Genomic DNA, 12,148 nt, shown 5'->3' with positions numbered 1-12,148 from the left:
TTGCAAGGGGCTGTAACTGTTGCATCCTCATTTGCTTTTTAATTCTCTTCCTTTGTTTTCTTCCAGTGTAGCCCAACTTACAGTAGCAGAGAAACTTATCTAGTAATGTTGTACACTTTCCAATGAATCCTTTTGTTCATTTTCTCATGTTATTCCTCAAAGCAAACCTAAAACAAGAAAAAAGAAAACCTTCAATGCAGTCATTTAATTTGCAGGTATTTGGGCATATGCAAAAGCATTAAATAATTTCTCTGCAATTTATATAGGAGGAAACCAGTACATTTAATCTCCACTTTAATGCCAAGATAGGAAATCGGCACAGACAGCTGCACCAACAACAGCACTGATATCGTATTCTGTAGTTTTCAGTTGACCTGATAAGATTCGAAGATAATCTTATTACAGTGAAAAAAACAATGCTTTAGGACTAGGCAAAGCTCTGCATGCCATACCCTCGCCTTCATGCTTGTGACAGTCTTGCTCGTCACTTCCATCCGCACAATCTCGATGACCATTGCACTTTCCCGACAAAGGAACACATCGTCGGCCATCACATACAAAGTGACCAGGACCACAGAGGGAAGGAACTGCACAATAATGAAACAAAAAACTGAACTGAACAGATCATTGATTACAAATGTTATTTTTGTTATGTTAGAAGCTGACAAATCATAACAAATACACAAAGGTTAGTCAAAAGAAAGAATTAATCTGTACAATGTTGCCACGTTGCGCATATATCCGCATGTGCAACGCGACACCAAAAGGAACAAGTTTCAACAAGATCGAATCAGGTTAGAACAGCCAAACAACAGACTGCCTTAAGTTTAAAGTTACGCAAGCCCATCTTGCCCAATTAGGCCATCCATAAATAAATTAAAATAAAAAGCCTGATATCAGTAACTAAAAAGTTGTTTTGTGTTTTAACTCACTTTTCACTGTTAACCTATCATTAACCAGCAATCAGACAAGACCTGCATTCATGCTAAATGTACGGTAAGCATTTCTCCTAATGTCAATGGCCCCGGGACAAAAATCATAAGCTCACAGAAAAAGCAAAGTTTCAAAGTATGAACAAATACCTTAAAGAGGGTTCCTTTAGAGTGATAGCCAACTAGAACTTTAAGGTTATGGTGAAATGGAGGAAATTATCATTTTACTAATGGAGCAAGAAATTTCTACTTTAATTCAGAAGAGAAAATCTTAAAACTAGCCAATGCAGCAAACTACAGTGAAGCTTATACCCATGACGCATCTCACCAAGCCAGTACATACTAGTACACAAAAGCTAGCTGTTAAAAATACCACTGTTTTCTAAGAGGTCTTCACTAGACTTTACTGCCATCTGCATTCCCTTCAAAGCATACTCTGACGTGCAAAAGGTTACCGTTGCAAAAGAAACCGTGCCATTGTAATGACGAATAAAGCAAAGAAATAATGGCAACATTCTTAACATTGAGCCTTATTTTTCTCTGGCTAGCTGACTAGCTGGTTGCAGACACACTGCATGTGGGTTGTTAGTTTTTTTGCAGAGCCTTGCACTCTCTCCGTCTCATGCAATTTATGCAATAGCAGAGGAATCCCACCGAGATGAAAAGATGACCATAGTTTTGTCACGACCACCAAACATTGTTTCCATCATCAAGAAACAAAAACAAGCATGTCCACTAATCAAACAATTAGACATTTCATAGCATTTCTATTACAATCAATGTGAGGTTACATACACCGGAGACCGAGCATTTTGTTTCATTAAAAGGTGAACTGTCCTTGCTATTATCAGTCTTTGTCAGAGCTAGCTAAACAATGCTCCAAATTTCCTAGTTGAACTTTACTGCACTTGTGGTGATGCCACTGTCACGGCCGCTCGATGGAAGCGCGGCCTGCTACATCGCCCGAAACCGGCGGGAGGCGCCTACTTCCAGTCGCCACCGCCGCAGCGCCACCGTTCGGGGACAGCCGCGCGTGGAGAGCTGCGCCTGGCCGCGCTTTGAGGGAGGCGTTGGCTTAGTAGAAGCGCTTTATTTTAAGGATATAAGAGCTCCGCTTCACACAATTTGGCAGCAAGAGTTAGTATATACTGCCATGTCTAGTGTGACCATGTCAGCACTTAGCGCTTGCTCGGCAAGGATGTACACTGGAGTGTACCCCGAAAAACTTAGTGACGGTGGTTCAAGGCCACTCGAATGGAGAGCTCTCATTACCGTGATGTTGCATCGGATCCAGTTGTTCGTCACATTAAAATGTCACCCGGCTGGGAACAATTTGAAGCTGTTCAGCTGCCATGGTAGCCTAATGTATAACCACTTAACTGTGTCGCGAATTCCGTGTGTCATTTTCATACCATTTACTCATTCCTGCATGCAGCTTTTATACACAAATTGATGCCAACCTGTTCTAAGCTGCCAGCGCTATCATCTAAAAAAATGTCTTACTATGAGCAACCTCTGTGAAAGCGCGACATGTAACCAACCATTCTATCTCATTGTGACAGATTTTACGGTGGAAATATGAAGATGTTTATTAGGTTAAATCTAGATGATAACCTGGCATCTTCGACTCAGTTGGAGACCTTAAACTTTGTACGCCAGAATGCTATCCGTCATGGCTTCCCGCATTTGCATGACCGCACTAAGCGCGATTCATAGAGCCGGTCTGCCTCAATATGCTACGTATATGCGCCAAAAGGTTTTAATAATATTTTTATTGGCTGCTCGCAAACGCATACAATTTTGCTGGTTCGTAATTTTCAATAGAAGAACGCGCATCGAGTGTTACTGTTGTGAAACTATTAGCTGTGATCACAAGAATGTTCACGCGTCAGAGCGCAACTGCAGCCTAGATTCAGCTATCAGCCAGGTACGCTTATTTAATGGCCACACAAAAAAAGGAAGAAAATTACCAATCGCAGACGGAAAACCTTTCTTGAGAGAGGTTTATGCCATAGCCATACACATCGCTCCACTGTTGAGTTGATTTTTCCAGCCCAGCTCGCTATCAGTGGGGGCAGCAACTTAAAGATATCTTGCATAGCGCCTTAGCATGGGCACGATCATTGTTTTTATAGATTAGCTGCAGGTACTTTAAAGGAACCAAGATGCGCTATAAAAAGACAGCCACAGGAAAAAGCCAAGGAGGCAGACAGAGCGCAAACTATCAACTGAGTTTATTTGTGTGAAAGTGCCTTATATAGTCAGAATCACAGCAAAAGAACAAGGGGAATGAGAGAGGGGGGTACAGCCAATCAACTCCTGGTCAACAACAGGTGCGCAGAAAATGGTTTTCCTTGTTATACAGTTTGACAGAAGTGTCGCTTACACATTTATCACCGTTTTCTTTTATGTGATAGGCCTCCAAAAGCTCCCGCGCTGTTTTATTTTTACTTCTTCCTAGAATCTTAATCTTTTTAAGCAAAGGCTCGCATCCACTGCAAGCGAGGCAATGAGCAGGCAAGTTTGCTCCTTCTTTATTCCGAATGGATCGGGCATGTTCCCCTGCGCGTTCATTCACGCATCGGCCTGTCTGGCCCACGTAGGCGCCTCCACACTTGAGTGGGATTTCATATACCACACCAGTGGCACATTTTACATACTTTTCGGCATGTTTTATGTCACATCCACTGCCTCTAGCTCCTTGGTTCCCGGTTCTCGGGCACAAGGCTGCGAGTTTCCGTGGGGCAGAAAAAACAACAGGGACGCCATGCCTCTTGGCCACTTTTTTTACATTGTGCGGCACTTTGTGAATATATGGCACCACCACGATCTTTTTTGGAAGCGGCTCATCCACACTTCTTCGACCTCTTTTTATCTTCCCGAGAAGATTCTCGGCCACTGCTGATATGACGTCGCAGGGGAAGCCAAGGAAAACCATTTTCTGCGCACCTGTTGTTGACCAGGAGTTGATTGGCTGTGCCCCCCTCTCTCATTCCCCTTGTTCTTTTGCTGTGATTCTGACTATATAAGGCACTTTCACACAAATAAACTCAGTTGATAGTTTGCGCTCTGTCCACCTCCTTGGCTTTTTCCTGTGGCTGTCTTTTTATAGCGCATCTTGGTTCCTTTAAAGCAATGCACCAACTCGCCCAACAAGAAGTTCTTCTAAACTAGCTGCAGGTACTGTGTATAGTGAGAAAACAATGATGAAACCAAAAGTTTACACAGCTTGCTACTTCACCGGACCTCTTCAGACTTCATCATCCTGTTAATGAAGGTGCTCGTAAGCTGACAAAGCTTGATTACTTCCTTTGCAGGGTATATCAAGCCTCCATTGTCCTTGGTTTTCATTAACCTGTAACTGGTCCAGTTGACTATATTTCCTGCAACAGGCTCTTGCTCGACTGACATGTCGCCTCAAAACCATTACCAAATATCGCATAAATTAAGCAACAACCTGGTAGTGATAAACAAAACTTTGGGTTCTTAAGCCTCCTTGAGAAGCCTCGTTAGAGTGCCCGCACTTTGCTACCTGCTTATTCACCATATCCCGTAATTGCTGCCTCTGTCTCATATCATTAGAATGCAGCCTTAAGCCACTGCATTATATGAAATAGCACCCTACACATAGCTATACTATAAAGCCCCTCTTTACCGCAGCCGTATGAACGTGCCCTATAGGAGTATAGTGTGCCCTACTTGGGATCTAAGGGTCCTGCTTTCAATAATTCCCATTTCACCCTTACATTTTATTGACTCTCTCTGGTTTGGCAGCTCCTGCCCCATTGAACATGTCATGTGTTCTCATTGCGCCAAAGGTGCCTGGCCATATCACCAACTAAAGTGCCTCTTACAAGAGAGGTTTTTTTCCGACTGTCCGCCGACAGAGCAGGCGCCGGATTTTCTGTGGAACGCGGCTTTTCATTTTATCGCATCGGCTCAAACAGTCTCAAGAGTATAAACAAATGTTGTATGCACAGGCTCCTTTGCTTGCAAGGCCACTCAGACTAGCCCGGCAAAATTTAGAACAAATTGTATGCTTATATAAAAAAACCCATTCGTACATGTTTCTGATGTGTCCTCGCAACATAACCGGCGAGAAAAGCTTCTGGTGCTACCTCATCGTGTTTATCTGCTTCACAACACATCGTTAAAAATCCTAGTTCACTGGCCAGCTCCATGGTAACTGAATAGGTTAAATAACGTGAAGGGAACACAGGAAAAGAGGACGACACAACTAGCGTGGTTGTGCCGTCTTCTCCTGTGTTCCCGTCGCGTTGTTGGTGATTAATTATAGGTTAACCGTGCAAACAAGTCCAATCTGCTGTCCCTTGTAGCAAATTCAATGGCAGCTGATAGGGCATTATGCTTCAGCATCTGGACTTTTTAACCGCAGCGCCGCTTTCATTTCAGAGGAAGCGAGTGCATTTCCACTCCTCGCTGCTGTCTTTGCCTGAAGCGAGCTCAGCAGATAAAATTAGAGGGTCTCTTAAATGTCTCTTAAGCGCAAGACGGTGAATGCCTACCCTTCTCCTATCATTTGCCTCTCATCGTTTGTCACAGTTCGCCATTTCAAGTCGTCGTTTGATATATTGGTCGTTTCTCAGTCATGATGAGTCTGCCTGCGTAGTCATTGTAGCCCTTATCACTCATTTAGAATCAGCAGTGGTCATTACATGTCGTTTCACATATTGATCATTTCGTTGTCATTAACCGTAATGATGAGTCATGCCTAGCAATTATAGTGATTACCACACATAGCTAAGCACTTTTACTCATTTGTAATCAATTGCGGTCATTACATGTCCTAGTTTGATATACTGGTAATTACAAATCATCTTAATCATTATTAACCATTATTAGTTATTAGCATTAGTCATTAGTCATTATCTCTATCAATGTCTATAACTTTTATTGATTACCTATCACCATCAATCAATCATTTTCATTCTTGATCTCCCCTTGCACGTCCGCTTTTGCGACTGGCACACCAGTGCACAGATGCGACGCATAGATAACAGGCACAGCTTCTGCGCATAGATTTTCGTCCCATGGGCCTAGAACGGCTTTCGCCCTAAAAAACAAACATATCCAGTCTCAACGTTAACGTGCTTGCACATGCGCGCACAAAAAAGTTTTCGTTTACCACGCAGATGCGAGGCGAACGCGCTCAGAAAGGAAGCAAACCGCGCGCTGAGAGCCGGCGACCCCGGCGCCCTCAGCAGAAATAGCAGGCGCAACTGTAAACTCCCCAAGGACGCGCTTGCCCATTGACGGCGGCGCGACGCAGCAGGCCGCACCCAGTGCGCTTCCATCGAGCGGCCGTGCCACTGTTGTGCATACAATAATCTTTTGCAACATTAGTAGGTTGCACAGGTTATTGCTGCAAGCCATGAACACTTTAAATATCTTCCACCTTCTTTTGTTGGGCAGTCCTGCTCATCTGTTCCATCAGCACAATCAGGCTTGCCATCACATTTTCCAGACAGGTCAACACATCTACGGCCATCACAAACTAACTGATCGGGACCACACTGGACCCCACCAGGAGGAGGAACTGCGTAACACAGTATTCAAAAGGAAAGAAAAACAGGAAAGACAATTGTTAATAGGACAAAAACACCAATTAAAGAAGTCTCTGAAGAACAAAAATGCACAAACAAAACAAGGTTACAATTAAAAAAAAAAGTAAAGAATTGAAGGAGGGAAGGAAACAAAAAAAACAATCTTGAGAAACATATGTTCCTACATACAAGTTATTGCTAATCTATATATTTTCGTATTTATATAAAGACAGACCCATTAAATCAAACGATGTGAGCATTTGATAGCAATGAGAGGAAGCTAACTGCACTAGATGAACTATGAACTCTATTGTTTAGTAATGCAATTTCCCTCGAAAATTTTTTTTTTCTTTGTGCCTTCTGTATTGCAATGCAGAGTATGAGTACACAATGCTGAAAGCTTTAGATCTGGGTCAGAAATGGAAACAACTTCCATCCAGCATATGAACCAGAAAATACCAATGTTAGGCTCGTATGTAAAACTGAAGCGCATGACTTTCTTACAAGCTAGACCGGCTGAACTGCTATAGAAATAGCTATCAGTCATGTGGCCACCAAAGAAAGCTTATTAACAAGGCACATGTGAAAAGAGTCTATATCCACAACATAATGCACAATTGAAGACTCCTCCTCAAGTAGAAACAAAGCAAAAAAAGAAAAGTGCACTACAATGCACTATAATGGACAACTATAAAAGAAAAGTGCACTACAATGCACTATAATGGACAACTATACAAAGATTGAGAGAACAGAGCATGTGCATATGATTTCAACATGCCAATTTACACAAGCAATCTTATTCCATAAGCGTCAAACTGAACCCATCTGAACTTTATGGAAGACATGTACATCCCCATACATGCAACCATGGCAGCCGCCAGATTAGAGAATGAATGCATGAACTGTCACAAAATAAATACCGGTGGAAATGAAACATGTCAACCAGGACTTGAGATGAGAACTTGAAATGAGCTACAAAGATGAAGTTTTTGCAAGAAATGACAATACTAGTCATGCTGCTTTGCCAAGCAGTGCATATTGGACAGCAATTAGTGCCTATCTCATCAACTGTGAATACTTTTATGCCCTGCAGTATTGAGCAATAACTAAAACTTTACAGAAAACTAAAATTGTCCTCAAATCTCCAGCCCCACAGGGGTGGTGCAGTGGTAAGACGCTTGACTACTGTGCCGGAGTACCTGGGTTTGAATCCGACCGCGGCGGCTGCGTTTCGATGGAGGCGAAACGAAGAGGCGTCCGTGTGCTGTGCTATGTCAGTGCACGTTAAAGATCGCAGGTGGTCAAAATTATTTCGTAGTCCACTACCAACTCCCCTTTCTCTTTCCACTTCCTCCCACCATCCTCCCTTCCCTTACTGCAGCGGGGGGGGGGGCATCGCATCTCTGCACATCAACGCATCGACGACCATCGCAAACAAATTGTCCAGAGCCGCAATGAGCCTCTGCGTGATGAGTAGGAACTGCAGAAGAAATTATTCACAAGAAATGTTGGCTTGCATGAGCTTATGCAAAGAACAGACATGCTCAGGTTAAAAAGAGTCATTTTCAGGTCTTACTGTTTAATGCCCTTTGAGCCGTTGGATCAACGCGGTCACTCTAAAGCTAACGATACCAACAAGATGTTTTTCGGATAAAATGACTGAGCAACGTGTCCGAAGCTAAAATACACACTCACGGTATGAAAGATTCTTGGTGCATTAGAAAAACCCATACTAACCAAATATCGAAAATATCAGCCAGAATTTAATACAGGACACTACACTGCATCAAAGAAAATGTAACTGGACAATAGCACTGCAGAACAACTTTCTGAACATAAGTGAACGACTTAGCTGTTGGGCCACCTCAAGCTCAACTCTGAGCGAAAGTGATTGAGAAACAATGATTTGCAGTCAGTCTAACCAGTAAATGATAACACACAAACTGCCAGCAAATTGGCCAGTAGAGACCAACTGTCAATATCTCTGAAAGCAATACAAGTGTACATCGAGTGTCATCACACACTACTGTATAGTTTAGAAAGTTGCAGAAACTTTCATTAGGGAAGGGTAGAAGAGAAAGCAAAATAACTGCCGCGGAGTGCCTTAAGTCCTCCAGTCGTTTAATGCGCACCATTGCAGAGAAAACTATGGTCACATTTCGTAGAAGAAGACTCCCGGCCCCTGCCACAGTGTGAAATGATTTCTGTATGCAAGGCAGGCTCTCATTCTCATTTTTGACACTTTAAAGATGGTCTGGTAGGTCAGCAAAATACAAAATCCCAATGAAAAAAGCCTTTGCACAAGTTACGCTTGCTGTATTTAGCATGAGTGCAAGTCCCACTCTACAGTAATTCGATTTTGTTTAAAACCGAAATCTTGGTTGTGATGCTTCTATCTGCAAAGGAGAATGTCTCATGGAGACCATGAACAGTGCTGTAAGTATTGGGAGCATAACGACAAAATAACTAGGTGTGCCAGTGAAACATCGAAGTTATGGTGCTAATATCGAGAACAATGCAGTCATTTAAGGCTAACCACCTTCTCTATGTGAGCAGTCATGTTCATCACTTCCATCAGCACAGTCGAGGCGACCATCGCATCTTCTTGATGTGTTGACACACCGGCGACCATCACAAATGAACTCATCGAGTCCGCAGAGAATTTCTTCTGAATGGTGAGGGAAAGCTGTAGCAAGTGTCGTCCGAGAATAGAACAAGGCAATGTGAATGAAAGCCCTTTGCAGGCAATGCATGTCCATCCAAGAAAAAAGCAAAGCAGTGCCAGAAAGAAATTTACAGGTTGTGTATGGTCCTTTCGCACAATTCAGTGTAAATTTGTGTACCTAGCAATCTGGATGCAAAAAATAAGAGTCAGATATTTCAAAATATGCCATTTACGACCTCCATAACACAACTTCCTAGGTCTGTGACCACCGGTAACTGAATTGTAGATAAATAGTCGACCCATCAAAAATCGTCACTCAGCGATGCCACAACCACTGAATAGAACATCTAGTGTGTCGATAAAATTACTGAAACTAACATTACAAAGCCAAGCACTGCATTCAGCACAGAAATGCCTCACAACCTTCAATCGTTGGGCAATTGCGCTCATCAGACCCATCAAGGCAGTCTGGACGACTATCACATCTTCTGGACACATCCACACATCGGCGATAATCGCAAACAAACTGATGAGGTCCGCAATGGGATCCATCTCCATGAACTGGATGCACTGCATGAAGGAGTGTCTGGATTTAAGACAACGGCAAGAAAACAATCAGCAGGCTTTTCCAGCCTCAGCCTCTAAAGCCATTCAAAGCTTCATCCCCTACCCTTGGCATCCTTTCAGGCAGAAACATGCACAATTGCTTTGCAATTGTCTCATGCCCATAGAGAAAATGAACTTTGAGAAGCAGTTCTCAAGAGCTGCTTGAAGATCAAAAGAGTGGGGTCACCCGAAGGTCGCTGGACAGTCAGAACAGGAAATGCATCTAGGAATGATTTTCCTGGCTCCAAAAGGGCTTGCAAAGCCATATTTTATTCAGCTACGCAAAACATCACGGAGGCAGAAGTCATGCCAGTGCCGATTAATGCAATGACAGAGCTGAAGCACCCCAAAAGAGCCGCAAAGCCATCACAAATAGGAGTCACACAGGAGCTTTTGAAGCAAGACTTAAGCGGCCTCAAAAACCCCTCAGGCGGCAGCTGATCACAAAAGAAAGGGAACACATAGGAAACAATCGGGAAGTGCAAATTGACGAGAATCTTTGCCACAGCCGTCAGCAAGCCTTACTCAGAAAACGTCCTGTGTGTTCGAGATCAAGCCAGACTGCTTTTGGAAGCTATAGCTGAAAGGCTGGCCACAAGCCAACGCATCTGCTGTAGGTCAAGGTCGTATGGAAGCGCAGTGCACAAGTCCAAGAAACTTGAGAACAAGAAGAGCAGAAATGTGCGGCACTGATATCCTGAAAGCCTCAGTAGGAGCTGAGCATGCTACTAAGAAAGGTCAAGCACAAGATGCAACTAGCAAAAATGACAAGTTTTTCAAACAAGTCTGCACTTGATGCACAAAGACAAAGAACTGATAAAATGTTGCAAGTTCCAATTTTAATGTCGTGACATTAAGCCAGGCAAGCTTTTATACCAGCTGTAAACTAGATCACCACACTGCTAGAATGCACAGTTTGAATGAGGTCAGAATGTTTTGATGTCATCTATATATAAAGGATTGAAAGAAGAATACTATCGCTAAAGGAACATCTATGCCCTTTTTGTTACACCACTTATAACCACCCAGGTATCAGCAATGATGATGTGGAGTGTAAGACATGTCTACTTAAAATCCGCACCTTTTCTCAGCATTTCAGTGCCATATTTTGGCTGTATTTGAACTTTCCATTAAGTAACTCATTCGAAGTGGAATCTGTGAGGCAGATTCAAGACTGGATGCTAGTGCTGGTATAGACCTACAATTTTTTTAAAATTCTGGTGACACTTAGGAAGCAATGCTTTATGAGGTATTCACACAAGTCCCCAAAGTATTGCATTAAAAAAAAAAACATTTCAATGGTTGCTGGGTAGGACACTGCTCACTACACCTAAAGGACAGCGGCTCGAGTCCTGGGTCTAAGAGATTGTCGTTATGCATTTTTTATTCAATCATTTCCTTCCCATCTAACTTCCTTCAGTCTGGAAGCGGCAGACATAGTGGAACAGTTGGGATTGTCATTTCTTTGTGGTGCGGATGGACAGGTAAAATAAGGTGAAAATGTAGCGACAGATGCATTCGTTTATTGAAAACAGGGTGAATGGCATCTACCTGGTTACAATTAAATCTTAAGCTACAAAAGTCAGAAACAAAAAACAGAAATAAGTTACAAAAGTTAAACGCAAGTAACGAAAGATACATAAAAGCAACCACGTACAAGGCAGCAGATAAAAAGCCTTTAAAATAAGATTCCCAGGTCATTTCCATGTTATGCATTTTTCAGTGCAATGAAGATGTACTGTGCCCAAGTGATTCTTTTTTCTCCTTGGTTTGTGCAGATTGCTACAGTCTGCCTTGTTAGTTTTACCAATACACTACCATTAGACCCTTTTAATGCAATACAATTAAAGACCTGCACCTGCATTGTGAGCGAAAAATCACTGGCAAGCCTCTGGCAGGTGACGTGGCTGTGCAATGAGTGATCATTGAATTCTGCGACGTCACAGGACCACATGACAATGCCAAATTGGTAGGCGCTTCTAACTCAGGATTCACCTTTGGATAGGAGGGAGAGATTGGAATCCAGCTGGGGTGGTACAGTGGTAAGACGCCTGACTACTGTGCCGGAGTTCCCGTGTTCGAACCCGACCACGGCGGCTGAGTTTCAATGGAGGCGAAACGAAGTGACGTCCGTGCGCTGTGCGATGTCAGCGCATGTTAAAGATCCCCAGGTGGTCGAAATTACTCCGTAGTCCTCCACTACGGCTCCCCTTTTTCTTTCCACTTTCACTCCCACCTTCCTCCCTTCCCTTATGGCACGGTTCAGGTGCCCACAGAGCAAAGTGTGACAGATACTGCGCCTTTCCCTTCCTGTGAACAAATCACCTCTAGGACCTTGGGATCCATAGCCAATCATATACGCTTCCGCAAGGCCATGCAAG

The 12,148-nt window shown here is 43.1% G+C and overlaps 1 protein-coding gene across 38 annotated transcripts in view; it reads right to left on the bottom strand.

Moving 5' to 3' along the window:
* The window catches only part of trol (terribly reduced optic lobes), a 331,282-nt gene that overhangs the window by 128,347 nt on the left and 190,787 nt on the right, over positions 1-12,148 (bottom strand). For 14 of the 38 annotated variants that reach the window (XM_084599338.1, XM_084599340.1, XM_084599355.1 and 11 more), the window contains 4 exons: positions 9,585-9,731; positions 9,036-9,182; positions 6,349-6,489; positions 453-587 (listed from right to left, as the gene is read on the bottom strand). The exons of 8 other annotated variants lie outside the window; for them this stretch is intronic. In XM_084599338.1, the coding sequence (XP_084455464.1) occupies positions 453-587; positions 6,349-6,489; positions 9,036-9,182; positions 9,585-9,731 (570 nt within the window). The remainder of the gene's footprint in view (positions 1-452; positions 588-6,348; positions 6,490-9,035; positions 9,183-9,584; positions 9,732-12,148) is intronic. 16 more of the 38 variants (XM_084599353.1, XM_084599359.1, XM_084599361.1 and 13 more) reach the window with 5 other exon arrangements.

The sequence above is a fragment of the Amblyomma maculatum genome, chromosome 3 (assembly GCF_055883805.1).
Source record: "Amblyomma maculatum isolate TAMU_Amacu chromosome 3, ASM5588380v1, whole genome shotgun sequence".
NCBI lineage: Eukaryota > Metazoa > Arthropoda > Arachnida > Ixodida > Ixodidae > Amblyomma > Amblyomma maculatum.
The sequence above is the reverse complement of the archived record's forward strand: the minus strand, read 5'-3'. Positions and strand labels throughout refer to the sequence as shown.